Consider the following 14,881-nt stretch of genomic DNA (forward strand, 5'->3'; position numbering starts at 1 on the left):
TCGAAGGGTTTTCGAAAGCCAAGTCACGACCACTGAGGACATTGAATAATTTCAGGATAGAAGGATAGATCGTCAATAGCGGCAGCCTCCACAAAGAATCATATTTATATTTCTTCAGAATAGTTACAGCAGCAATAAAGGACAAGTACAGAAGATCCTCAGAGGTATATACAAGAGGTTTAGAAAACAGTTTTAGTACAGATCATAATAATGTCCAATACTATAAGGAATTTGAAGTCACAAATCTGTTCTTGGCATAGGAGAAAAACCAGCAAAATCACTCCTTAATACGAAACATCAAAACTCGGTAAGTCTCCCCTCGGGTAACAATAATTTAGTACATATGAAGATGGAAATCTTCAGTCATGAACGGACTGGGACCTTATTCTGTCATCCGATATCATTCAATATGATGGTCACATTGTCATCAGACTTCCCTTGCAGAAGAAAGTGCATCATCCCTTTATAAACTGGTATGATCTTCTCTTTGCTTTTTGCAGTGTCATACAGAGCCTGGTTATGTGCCTGCAATAAATTCCCAGTGTTGTTTTATGAGGCATCAACCAGAAAAAGGCCTCTGCATCCAGTAAAGGCTTCTCTATTCTCTTTGCTTTCAAAGCTGCTATGAAATAGTTACCAAATTCAGAATGCTGCACAGTTATTGTGAACACCAGTTCTTTGTCAGGCACAGAGGTTTTGATTTTCCAAGTCCCTGACATATCCATGAATGGGCTAACATGAAGGGGTTTTGCAACAGCATCACCTCCTGCATCAAATATAAAGGTAACTCTCTCTGCCCATGGTGTGTTGGTGACCTCTGCAATGCAGCAGGACAGATTTTTCTCATTTCCATCGAAGCAATAGTAGACACTCAGTGGATTCTGCTCATAACCAACACTAGTAGGCACAGTAAGCAAGTATACTGGGCCCACGGTCTGCGCGATACTGCGAGCTTGCTGAGCACTCAAGTGATGACGAGAGGCTGCGGAAACGAACCAGGAAGGTGCAGAATCTAGGTTGACGAGGGCATATCGGACGTGATGTGCGAACTTGTGATGGACGGGAGTCCGCCTCTCGTGTAAGACGGTGCCTTCATACAGAGAGAAGGCCCCTCTTCTGTAATCGATGCTTTTCCGTTGAAGCCTCCTCCTCACAGCTGATGCCGTCCTCCATTTTTTTTCCAGCGCAGAGTATCCGCACTCAGTCTGCCTTTGTAGGGGTAATCTTCCTCTAGCTGTAAGCCTCCAGCTTTCATAATGTAACTGTAAGCACTGGTCATCAGACCACCACGGCACCTTAAATCATAACCATCCTTCCCATAATCTGGATCACACTCATGATCCCAATCCACGAGCTACTGCTCACTCAGACTCAAGAGCTTTTTCTCTGCGTGTCGACTCTTCTCCTCCCCCTGAATTCTCCTCTATGATTCAGTGCAGAGTATCGTTCTCATACGAATCCAATATCGTCTCGGCCCCAAAATACCGTTTCCCTCCAGATGACGACCTTCGATTCCATTTTGGATACATTCAGCTCTTGAATGCCGTCGATGTTCCGAGGTTTGCCCCTCATCTTCCCTGTTTTCCTTCAATCCTCTCTCTTGCCTATGACTTCAGCACTCTGTCTCTGCCTTCCAGCGCTTTCTTCCCCAATCCTCTCTTTTTCTCCTCGTCACTGTTTCCTTCCAATCCTCTCCTGTGCCCCCCAAATTGCAGAGCTTTTTCCCTGCGTGTCGACTCTTCCCCTCCCCAGAATTCTGCCCCCGTATTATCCTCCTTCTCTCCCTTTTTCAGACTCCTTGCCTTTTCCCTCTTTCTTTTCAACTCAAAAAGCTCCCTTTTCAAAAATAACCATTTGCTTTTCTTCCTTTTTTAGACCCTGTTCCTCCTCTGAAATATAGGTTGAAGGATAAAAGAAAGCAAGCACTGTCATATGAGCACGGTCCAAACCAATCTTTTTGGATTGTCATTACATCACAAGATGGTGACCAAAGTACCAGTCATTAATCAAATCATCCTCGGACTACCAGCTAGCCCATTGGAAATGGTGGAGTCTGGCTCAAATACAGTCCAACCAAACAGCACAAGCTTGCATAGTTCCCTCTTCATCCAATTAGGGGCGCACCATGACAAGTAGGGAGGAACAGATACAGGGATGATGTCCCAACTTCATTAAGTTTACCTACATGTATGGCATTCAAAACCAAACTGACTTCGTTCCCTTGTTCTGAAAGTCTGTCAAATACTTGATAAGCCTCATCCATTTGTAATTATTGAAAACATCCTCACAAAGCCCATAATCGACATATCTTGAAATAAGTGTAGCCCATGAGATTGCATCTCGGGTTACCAGTCTACCAAAATTCCTTATTCTTCTCCGTCTTCGGCATAGAATGAAAGAGCAAACATAACAACTAAGTATGTACAAAGTATCAAATCACACACATGACTTTTGGGTGGTTTACACACCTCGAATGCGCAGCAATACGACATCCACCCCCTCTAATCCTGCGCATCCTCCGGATGGGCAAACTACCCATGATCATTATCATCAAGATCCACAAACAAATCAATCTCTTCGTTATGCATTTCCGGTAGATCAACAAGATTTTCAGCCATATCATCTGTCTCTTCCATTGGAGTTTCTTGTCGTTGCTCTTCTCTTGAAAATTCTTCCAATGCATAATCCTCATCATCTCTTTTCTTGAAAATCTTAATTCTTTTTCCAGCAATAGGCACTCTAAGCACTGTTCCATCCAATTCTGTTAGCTCATATGTTGCATTATCAAAGACATGTCTGACTATATACGGCCCAAACCATCTTTTCACCATCTTCCGAAGTGCAGTATGCTGATTTTCAAGGCTGGCTGAAATATTTCAGCAGTAAACTCTGTTGGCTGAAAATTTTCAGCCCTCTGTCTCTCTGAAAGCTGATCATAACCAGCTGGAAACTCTGTTTGCTGAATTTCTTCAGCACTCAATACTCTTTGCTGAGTTACCTCAGCCTCTGACTCAATCTGTGATACAAAATCTGCAATTTCATGAAACATGTCCAGGGATTGCACTAATACATTACTATGACAATTCAACATATCAGTTTTCAGCATATCTCCCATCTCTGACATCGTATCTGCACAAATCACACTGTCATACATACCATCTATGTGCTCATCATCCTCCAAAATTCCTGCATTTTTCAAATTTTTCTCCTTCCTGCATATATACTGCCTGGCAGCTCTAGGCAACTTAGAAGTCTTTTGATAACTCATTGAACTGTTTGCTGAAATCCCAACATAACCGGAGGAGAAAACACTGCTGCCAGGAGGCGAGAACTCCAATCTCCTCTCCTCTGTACCGCCGTCGTCTCGCGAAACGGCGGTACCTAATGAAAACCCGAATCCCTCACAGTGGGTAAGGGTGCATCTCTGAGAGTATCCCTGTTTCTAACATGGTTCACACATACAGTCATAAACTGAACTGCTCTCATACCATCTTTACTGCGAATCCGTGCATAAGCAGATCCATCATCCATGACCTTTGTTTCCATGCGCATCTCTGTAATGAATGGCTGACCAAGAATTAATGATAAGAGCATGAATCCTGCACAAAGAAATGAAAATCCTCCTCTACATCACCAATAGAAACCCTGACACTAGGGCAAGCAGCATATAAATCACCTGCAGTATTATTGGCGGCTCTCATACGCCACCCATGCTCTACATCCATAGGCCATCTATTACTCTCATAAACTCCACGAACTATGAGATTAATCTCTGGACCATGATCAACCAATGCAACATAAGGTACCTATTTTTCTCCAACCTTTACCATCGTCTCTGTAGTTGCCCTAGCCCAATGGCTCCGCGAAAAGTGACTACGCGGTATCATGACAGGCTCATCAATTTCAGCATAATGCATAGGCTGAACCCTCTTCTCTACCTGCGGCAAAACAGAAGCATTATCAACCATAACCTCATCATCATCATCATCCAACTCTCCAATCAAAACTCCCTGTGTATTAGTGGTAGCCAATGCATGTCTTTTCCTCTTCAAGACCTCCTGAAACTGATCCTGAAACTCTCTTTTTGAGATGCCCAAAATCTCAGAGATAGTGAAAGTCACCTCACTGCCAAGTATCTTATCATTAAAGATTTTCTTCATGTCTATAGATGTCTCAATATCGGACATCAATCTGAATCCTGGCTGCTTTCTCTCTCTAGGCTCTTGCCTCTTTTCCCTCTTTTGAGCATCCTCCATCTGTCGATCTGGCCCTGGTCTTGAAGACGGTCCTGCAGTAGGTGGAGAAACAAACTCACCCCCTCTAGTCTTCTTAGCTGCACTTGGATTTTCTTCATCCCTCTTACGTTTCTCCTCAACAAGTACATCTGCACCATGAGATTTAGCCAAATAAGCATAAATAGAGTACCTGTCAACAGGCGAGTCCCAACCTGTCTCTGATCTGATGCTAGAGCCTGCACTAGTCAAAACAGTTTGCTGAATTTTTCCCTTGCTTGCAGTCTCCATAGCATAAGTCCATAGTGTGGACTGAGTCTCTGATCCCTTCTCAATCTGTACTCCATATGTAGAAGCATCACCTCTAGCCGTCACATAAGAAGTACGCGTAGCCATGTCCTCCACTAACTTCTTCATTCCACCTTTACCAAAGTTGGTAGCAAGTGGAGCTCCTGTCTCAGTCAACCAAATCTTACCATCTTGCCCCCAATATACCAAATTCTGCCTCCTTGCATCCTGGAAAGAGTCACAATCCCTGCAATGCTGATGCTCCGTACTATCACACCAAATACATCTCCGATCTCTCCTAGGTGCACTAGGAGCACTCCTAGGTGTAGTAGGAGCACTAGAAGAAGTAGTAGGCACAGTCGAAGCAAACTGCTCCTTCAACTTACCCACCAACTCCGCTTTGACTGACTCAAGTGTCAAATCTGTGATGCCTTTGATTATGTCATCAAGAGATGTAGGCACCGATGGAGCGGATGGTTTTGGAGCAGAAGGTATAGGCATCGGTCGTGGAACAGGAGGAATAGGTGGAGTAGAAACAGTAGGCACTGGCATAGGCCAAGAAACTGGCTGAGGAGGAGAAGAAATAACAGGGATAGAAGTAGGCATAGGAGCTGATGATGGTGTAGGTGTCATGGAACCATTCTGTAGGCGAGTCTTCCATATCCTCCTCTTGGTCAAAGTCGAGACTGCATCCTGAGCATCCTGCCAATCAGTTTTAAGACCCATAGGCTTCGTGTGATCTTCAAGAAGCTCACCCAATTCTTCTTGAAGAGCAGGATCTGCAGCTTGCAAGAAAAGCTCAACTTTTTCAACATCCAATGCTCTTTGTTCAATGGCATCAAGCTGACTATACCTCTCTTCGAATTCTCGAATCAACTCCGAAGCAGCGAAACCTTTGTTTGGCATGTAGACCCACTCTCGGAATGACCGCCGAGTAGCCATACCAAAGTCCTCAAGGAAGTATTCTTCTTTCAAAGCCTTCTTAAAATCTTGCCAATGTGTATTTTGAATAAAAAGATCAGTCACTTTTGTCCTCAAAGCAGGTGTGACAAGACGAAGGAAGTACTTACTCATAAGTCCAGCAGGAACTCCAAAAAACCCCATCTTGATCTCATATGTCTTCAAATATACTGAAACATTACACCCGTCAAATAGCTTCTTCTCACTCTCAACTGCTTCAATAGCCTTTGTCGCACTGTTTGCATTCTCCTGCTCCGAAAAGAGTTGCCTTTGCTGAGACAACTGCTGTTGATGCAATTGTTGTTGCTGCTGCATATACATTTGTGTTTGCTGATTTTGGAGCTGCATATACATGGACATATTCTGTAAAATCTGTTTTAGATCCTCCGTTGAAGTACTTGACGCAGCAGTCATAGATGGAGCTGAAGTAGAGGCAGCTGGAATTGTAGAAGAAGCTGAAATAGAGGCTGAAGTGTCTCCCATCCTGAAATTTCTGCGACGCTTTCACGTCGGGTTCACCAAAGATGTCGAAGGGTTTTCGAAAGCCAAGTCACGACCACTGAGGACATTGCATAATTTCAGGATAGAAGGATAGATCGTCAATAGCAGCAGCCTCCACAAAGAATCATATTTATATTTCTTCAGAATAGTTACAGCAGCAATAAAGGACAAGTACAGAAGATCCTCAGAGGTATATACAAGAGGTTTAGAAAACAGTTTTAGTACAGATCATAATAATGTCCAATACTATAAGGAATTTGAAGTCACAAATCTATTCTTGGCATAGGAGAAAAACCAGCAAAATCACTCCTTAATACGAAACATCAAAACTCGGTAAGTCTCCCCTCGAGTAACAATAATTTAGTACATATGAAGATGGAAATCTTCAGTCATGAACGGACTGGGACCTTATTCTGTCATCCGATATCATTCAATATGATGGTCACATTGTCATCAGACTTCCCTTGCAGAAGAAAGTGCATCATCCCTTTATAAACTGGTATGATCTTCTCTTTGCTTTTTGCAGTGTCATACAGAGCCTGGTTATGTGCCTGCAATAAATTCCCAGTGCTGTTTTATGAGGCATCAACCAGAAAAAGGCCTCTGCATCCAGTAAAGGCTTCTCTATTCTCTTTGCTTTCAAAGCTGCTGTGAAATAGTTACCAAATTCAGAATGTTGCACAGTTATTGTGAACACCAGTTCTTTGTCAGGCACAGAGGTTTTGATTTTCCAAGTCCCTGACATATCCATGAATGGGCTAACATGAAGGGGTTTTGCAACAGCATCACCTCCTGCATCAAATATAAAGGTAACTCTCTCTGCCCATGGTGTGTTGGTGACCTCTGCAATGCAGCAGGACAGATTTTTCTCATTTCCATCGAAGCAATAGTAGACACTCAGTGGATTCTGCTCATAACCAACACTAGTAGGCACAGTAAGCAAGTATACTGGGCCCACGGTCTGCGCGATACTACGAGCTTGCTGAGCACTCAAGTGATGACGAGAGGCTGCGGAAACGAACCAGGAAGGTGCAGAATCCAGGTTGACGAGGGCATATCGGACGTGACATGCGAACTTGTGATGGACGGGAGTCCGCCTCTCGTGCAAGACGGTGCCTTCATACAGAGAGAAGGCCCCTCTTCTGTAATCGATGCTTTTTCGTTGAAGCCTCCTCCTCACAGCTGATGCCGTCCTCCATTTTTTTTCCAGCGCAGAGTATCCGCACTCAGTCTGCCTTTGTAGGGGTAATCTTCCTCTAGCTGTAAGCCTCCAGCTTTCATAATGTAACTGTAAGCACTGGTCATCAGACCACCACGGCACCTTAAATCATAACCATCCTTCCCATAATCTGGATCACACTCATGATCCCAATCCACGAGCTGCTGCTCACTCAGACTCAAGAGCTTTTTCTCTGCGTGTCGACTCTTCTCCTCCCCCTGAATTCTCCTCTATGATTCAGTGCAGAGTATCGTTCTCATACGAATCCAATATCGTCTCGGCCCCAAAATACCGTTTCCCTCCAGATGACGACCTTCGATTCCATTTTGGATACATTCAGCTCTTGAATGCCGTCGATGTTCCGAGGTTTGTCCCTCATCTTCCCTGTTTTCCTTCAATCCTCTCTCTTGCCTACGACTTCAGCACTCTGTCTCTGCCTTCCAGCGCTTTCTTCCCCAATCCTCTCTTTTTCTCCTCGTCACTGTTTCCCTTCCAATCCTCTCCCGTGCCCCCCAAATTGCAGAGCTTTTTCCCTGCGTGTCGACTCTTCCCCTCCCCAGAATTCTGCCCCCGTATTATCCTCCTTCTCTCCCTTTTTCAGACTCCTTGCCTTTTCCCTCTTTCTTTTCAATTCAAAAAGCTCCCTTTTCAAAAATAACCATTTGCTTTTCTTCCTTTTTTAGACCCTGTTCCTCCTCTGAAATATAGGTTGAAGGATAAAAGAAAGCAAGCACTGTCATATGAGCACGGTCCAAACCAATCTTTTTGGATTGTCATTACATCACAAGATGGTGACCAAAGTACCAGTCATTAATCAAATCATCCTCGGACTACCAGCTAGCCCATTGGAAATGGTGGAGTCTGGCTCAAATACAGTCCAACCAAACAGCACAAGCTTGCATAGTTCCCTCTTCATCCAATTAGGGGCGCACCATGACAAGTAGGGAGGAACAGATACAGGGATGATGTCCCAACTTCATTAAGTTTACCTACATGTATGGCATTCAAAACCAAACTGACTTCGTTCCCTTGTTCTGAAAGTCTGTCAAATACTTGATAAGCCTCATCCATTTGTAATTATTGAAAACATCCTCACAAAGCCCATAATCGGCATATCTTGAAATAAGTGTAGCCCATGAGATTGCATCTCGGGTTACCAGTCTACCAAAATCCCTTATTCTTCTCTGTCTTCGGCATAGAATGAAAGAGCAAACATAACAACTAAGTATGTACAAAGTATCAAATCACACACATGACTTTTGGGTGGTTTACACACCTCGAATGCGCAGCAATACGACAGCGTCTCTTATCCTATCTTGCAGCTTTATCGACTCATTCAAAGTTATTGTATAAATGCTCTCTGTAGTGGATCCTTCTTTAGATCCATCGCTCAATGACGTCTCAATACAAGATGAATCATCTACTGTTTAAAGTTTAGTAGAGGATAAAGGAGCTCTCTCACTTTGAGGAGACTCAAGGTAAGCATCCAATATTACACTATTGGCACCTCTACCTAGAATCACTCAACCAATATGTATATCAACTTGATAGTCTGTTCGTAAAATCCATGGCCTACCTAGCAAAACTTGATAGCTAGGACGTCCTGCAAACCTATCACCCTAAAGTCTAGATAGCATTCCACACTTGCAATGGTAACATGGACTTTAGTGATGCAACCTTCTGGTTGCCTTAGACTATCATTAGCCATCCTAAGAAGTGTAGAGCTGTCTTTTTGGATTTCAGACCTAGCCTCTCCATCAAGTCTGAACTCATGATATTGACGGAGGATCCAATGACGTCCACGATAGCACGCTCCACTAATATTTCATCCACATATGCTCGAACCTTGGGATAATGCTTTTCAACATGCTCGAACCAATCTTCTCCCACTCGTGCTATGCCCAAAGGTTCTATAATATACCCAATATACAAGATTTTCTTAAATTCCTTGCATACTTGTGGAGATAGTTTAATCAATTGCAGGAGGTTCACGTCTAGTTTAACTTTGCAAAGAGAACTTGCTAGATCAAAGCCATGGTAGTTAGCCAAAGCTCTCTTCTCTCACCAAAGCATTCTGTCCTTTGGTCTTTGGATTGGCTTTAGAGCCTTTTTTTAAAATCTTTCTTTCTTTCTTGGAAATTCTTTATAGGCCTTAGAGGTCCACCTTCCATATCAGGATTTAGGACTTTCTTTTCCCTAACATCTTGCTTAGGGTTTATCTCAGCAGGTTTTACAGTTCCTTTATCACCCTCTCTAGTCTTTTGAACTCTTGTTACAGCTAGTAGATTAGAAGTTTCAGCATCATTGACACGTACAGCCTCAATAAGACTAACTCCACTACCATGAGGCAACTCCTCTACTGTAGCCTTTCCTCTTTGCAGTATTTGTCTTAGTCCATCATCTTGCTGGAGATTATTCTCTTGTGTGCGATGATTAACTGGACCTGGTTGTTTACTTCCTTGTTGGAGAGAATTGATCTTGCTCCAATAGGTAGCAACTAAGTGGCAATTTTTTTTGAAAATATCACATTTGACATTTGGATAATTCTTAGGGAAATGTTGGCCACCACACCACTTACATCTGAATCTTGAGGAGGCACCCTCTTTAGGGTGTCGAATCCCTATCAAATTCTGTTGCTTCTTAAGAATTGACATCCATAGCTATTTGTCTATACTATTCGGTAATCATGTCAATGTAGTGCTTCATCATATCCTTAACTTTACCAAAGACATTTGAGGCACTTGACTCATAGCTGCGATTACCTATCTATCGTCCCATTGGCCTAATCACTTGATTGGGAATTGGCCGCTGACTTACTGGGACAACATTATGGTTCTTTGTTTGTCCTCCACCATTCAGTGGGGCCATCTGACTAGCCATATGCATAGTCACACTGGGAGGAGCTGGTAACATAGGAAAATTTGGCATGATACTCCCTCTTCCATTTTCATTTGACATGGGTTTCCCTTGACTCCCATTGTTCAGTGCCAAATTATTGCCATTCCAATTTCCCCTTACTGCATAAGCTGCTTGCAAGCGCGACTCTACTCCTTTTGCTTGGGTAATAGTAATGTCAATGTCAGCCAAAGTGACACTACTCAACTGCACTTGGATGTTGAAATCTAATCCATGTAGGAAATATTGCAACTGTGCAGTTGATGGAATGGGAATATAAGTATCAAGTTTGTGAAGAACTTGCTTTAGTTTCTTGGCAAGGCCTAGACATTCTCATTTAGCTATTGGCATGTTACATTCAAGACACACAACCAATATTGTCCACCCCTCTCAGGGGCAAAATCTCTACGAAAGGCCGTGAAGCATCAATGCTACTTATGGTTTCGGCCTCTAGACTGCAATACCATACTGCTGTCCTTCCTTTTATTGTCATGTTGAAGAACATCATTAAGTGTTCTTCGTCTTGGAGTCGATAGTTGAACATGAGTTTTTTAAACTAATTAATATGGAGTTCTCCATCTTCTTTTTCTAACCCATTGAAGATGGGTTAAGGTGCTTCTAATGCCGCTAAATCCTGTGTCCCTGATGGAATTGCAATGGGTTGTACCATGGCTACAATTGGATCGACAATAGGAGTTTGTGTAGGTAAAACTACACCCCCACTTGAAGTGGGTTGATTGATTGGAAGAGAGAAAGTATTAGGACTTTGTCTTGCACTCAAAGGGCTGCTTGTGACACTTGTATTATTAAAACCACTACCGCTTTTGCGTATCGAGTTGCTCCTTTGAGCAGAATAATACCTTAGAATCTCAGTCTGCCCTCTAGCCCTCTCAACAGGTTTTTCTTTTTGTATTTTGGCTTGATGGTTCTTGTCAAAGGACATAAACTGACTATTTGGTCCCTAGAGACCCTAGATTTGGAGCCACTGCTTATTGGAGGCTCTCAATAAATGTACCACATGGCGGGACCTAAAATGGGCCCGACACTCACTCTCTAGCACTAGCCGGGCCTCTAAGACACACAAGACACCCCACACAGCTTCGCGATGGCCAGGAGTATCTAAAGCTCACACTACACTAAACTCTAATATCGATTTTGCTTTTGTAATAGGACACAGTCCAACATTACCTTCCCTTACTCCTCAGAGGGAGATCCCATAATATATAGGTATAATACCTCATATCATACACACAGGAGGCAACCTCTCTGCTAAAACACCGCGGCCTTACTACTGCAGCTCTGCTACATCTCAGGGATTGGCCCCAAGATGCACTGGTTCAACATAAAGAACAAGCATACAAGCTCCACTCTTTGATTTATCGACGAACGATCTATGAGTTGATTTTTCCTCATTGAACTTATCCCAAGGAACCGCTCGTCTAACCTATAGCAAGGACTTCCTTACACTCTTAGCATTGGTCAATGTTTAGCATATAGGTGCTATGCATCCAAGAGATTATACCATGTGGCATGCAAATACAAAAGTGGATGCTTATTGTACACAAACATTTTATTATTAAAAATCAGCAAAGTAGAGTGAAAAAATCAGCCCTTCAATTATTTTAATCTACTCGTTGTTGCTGTGTTGTTAGAGACTAGCACCAAGTTACCTCATGCTACTAGCCTCTTAAAACTTAAATTTCCATTGTCCTATATGATGTGCATATACAAAAGATCAAACTTTACTTCATAATCTACACTTTCCCCTATCGCTTATGTGTTGCATCATTGCATAGGTGTAGGGCTTTTTTTTGTCATTTTCAATGTATAAAGCAATAAAAACACACTAAAACATACACACAAGGGTAAGCTAAGGCTATAACTCATGCCTCAACCTTGCCAAACGTGCACGGACATTAATCATATTTTTCCTTATTTATTTATCGCAAAAAATCTAAATTTTTCTATTTTTTTGCTATTTTTCACTATTTATTTATCAAGAAAATAGAGCATTTACTAGTTTTTCTAATTATGAAAACTGAGAATCACTCATTTTCCACATTTCATCCCTCATGCATCATTTTTATCAAACCCAAAATGACAAAAAATCCCATTTTCTTTGTAAAATGCATGTTTTTCGGGTTTTAGAAAATTATTTTCAGCATTATGGCAGTATGTATTCTTATTTTTCTGACATAGAATCATCAAACATATAGCAAACAACATTCCTACCAACTTTCATCTAATATGAACATCATTTGGCCAACCAACCCTAAAAAAGAAGCATTTTTCCCTTTATAAAATAGAGTTAATGGGTTTTTTATGGTTGTGGGTTTCTAAAACCAGATTTTGGACAACAAAATAGTCCAAAATTAATTCTCATCCCATCTCCAATCATCCATCTCCAGCCCCAAGTCAACTTGGAAGTGATCCGGTACCACACCGGGCAAGCATTCACCACCTGGGTTTCATCTCCCTTCACATGCAGAAACTACCCCTTGCAAGAGAGAGAGGGAGGAGAGAGAAAGGCTCGATTCATAGCGGACCATCCGAATAGCCATTGGAGGAGCGGAGGGCAATGATACGAGGAGGAGATCTTTTGTATCTTACTAGTATGATTGGTTTATGGGGTTATATTGAGGTGGGAGATGCCTTGTAGCCCCCCTCTCCACAAAAACTCGTCGCCTACTGCCGCCCCATCTTTTTCTTTTCATTGCCATGAAAAAATATGTCTCCCCCCCCCTCTAGTCGCTTGAAAAATTGGGGGGGGGGGGGGGGGGGGCAAAGGTCACAACCGCTCTTACCCCTTAAGTCCTTTTAGACTTGGCTTCTTTTTGTCGTGGTCTCTGGCACTCCCATTTCCACGTCCGGCCTCCGATTCGACTCCTAGAAATTACTGCATGTTTGTCTCAAAGCCTCCCATTGTTGGGAATTTCCTGAAGTCCTATCAGACATCCTTAAAAAATTATGAAAATTCTGCAACCGTCACTTGGTGAGCCTTTAAAGCGGTTTTGGAGCCTGCTTGCTTCTTACCGCTTAAAATCGACCCAATTCCTTCTACCACGTTGATGGAGTTTAATTTTCCCTTGAAATTCAATTTTTTTTGCAAATTTTGAGCACTTTTATGGGGCAATGCTAGTAGTTTTTGGATAGGAGGTACGAACTCTAAATTTGGTCCTCATCTAACTCTATGAGATTTCCCAATTGGAAAGGAAGGGATTCGTGTAGAAGAGGGTGATCTTCAACAACTTAATCTAAAGATTGAAAACTATAAATTCTAGAGGCCTAATTGCCTCAATGACCGAAGGTAAGCTTTTAAGGAGTGAGGCCTATTGACAGCTTGAAGGAATTACAGTACACCCATAGCATTGCTAGGATTTTGTTATCTCAATCTTTCTTGTAATGCTCTACTAGCTTTCTAAGAATTTTGCATAGAGTCTTGTTTGTGAATTTGTTCAAGTTGTTGGATTTGTGGATAATATGATAAGATGTTCTATGATACTATGAAGGAAGAAGTCATATGCTTGATGAGATTATTTACAAATTGACTCCCTCAATCAGTTACCAATTCTAAGAGACAACCATAACAAGTGAATATATCTTTAAAGAGGCACTTTTCAACTACCAATGTTAAATTACTTGACAATGCCCATGCTTTGACCCACTTGGTACAATTGTACATTATTGTACTTGTTTTTAGTGTATGATACCGTAAGTTTGATAGGGCTGACAAAGTCCAATCCCTTTTCCTAAAAGTGTTCCAATGGAAAGATCAAGTAAAGGGGTAACCAGTCCTAGGATAGGGATTCACCAAGCCGGTGGCACATCATATTTTTGGACAAATCTATGGACATCTCCATGCATAGTAGGCCACCATAGTCTTGCTTATTGAATTTTCTTGATTGTAACATCATTTGCGAAGTGGCCTTCAATAGTACCTTGAGGAGCTTCTTCCATGGTTGCATCTTTCTCCATAGGAAGAATGACACATAGTGGTATGCCAAAAAGTGTTTTGTGGTAGAGCTAACCAAGGACATATTCAAAATGCCCGCTTAGAGGGCCAATCATTTGCACTTTTCCATCAAAATATGGTCCAACACTTGTCCTAATTTTAGGTAGATCAACAATTCCTCGTACCACATCTAGAGAGTATTGGGTGGGTCAGCTTTGGGATTGTCAACTGCTACATAAAATTATTGCATATCTAGAAAGTCATCATCTACTCTAAGAATAGCTTCTCCAAAATCAATTTGGGAAAGAAAATTTTCAATTACATGCCATGCTCTAGGTGCGTGCACCACCTCAAAGTCAAAGTCTTGGGGCAAAAGAATCCATTGAGCCAGTCTTCTTGTGATATTCTACTATTGGACCAAGCAGAGTAGAGTAGTGATCCATGTGAAAAGACAAAGGAATTGCCAAGTAGATAATGGTAGAATTTCTTCACAAAATATATCATTTTGAGGCATTCCCTTTGTGTGATAAACTAAATTTTTTCAATACCAAAGAGTCATCATTTGGCACAAAAAATGGATTGAAACCAACCATTGGTATCCTATTACACAACATAAGTACAGTACCTATTGCTATATCTAAAGCATCCACAAAGACATGAAAAGGATTTGTTTGATTTGGTGAGACTAGGATTGGGGCCTTAGATAAGAATAACAGGAGATGTTCAAATGCTAAGTTCGTTGCTTGTTGCATGTGGAGGTTGCTTTAGGTGTGTTGGGTAGCTAATTGAGAGAATTAACTACATGGGCTAGGAGGCACAAATGCCATCCATGCC

The 14,881-nt window shown here is 42.0% G+C and overlaps 2 protein-coding genes across 2 annotated transcripts; both read right to left on the reverse strand.

Annotated features, from left to right (window-relative positions):
- Positions 1-455: 455 nt before the first annotated feature.
- On the reverse strand, positions 456-1,572 carry LOC148022920 (uncharacterized). Its single transcript, XM_087695278.1, has 2 exons — positions 1,486-1,572; positions 456-1,271 (listed from the first exon to the last, which is right to left on the reverse strand). The coding sequence occupies exons 1-2, from the start codon at positions 1,570-1,572 to the stop codon at positions 456-458; spliced, it is 903 nt and encodes a 300-aa protein (XP_087551404.1).
- A 4,890-nt stretch (positions 1,573-6,462) lies between these two features.
- On the reverse strand, positions 6,463-7,579 carry LOC148022921 (uncharacterized). The gene is made up of 3 exons (XM_087695279.1): positions 7,493-7,579; positions 7,292-7,430; positions 6,463-7,241 (listed from the first exon to the last, which is right to left on the reverse strand). Exons 1-3 carry the CDS (start codon positions 7,577-7,579, stop codon positions 6,463-6,465), a joined length of 1,005 nt encoding a protein of 334 aa, XP_087551405.1.
- Between the last annotated feature and the right edge of the window lie 7,302 nt (positions 7,580-14,881).

Source organism: Lygodium microphyllum, chromosome 16, assembly GCF_053477565.2.
Source record: "Lygodium microphyllum isolate KBCC chromosome 16, Lygodium_microphyllum_v1.1.10, whole genome shotgun sequence".
NCBI classification, from domain to species: Eukaryota; Viridiplantae; Streptophyta; class Polypodiopsida; order Schizaeales; family Lygodiaceae; genus Lygodium; species Lygodium microphyllum.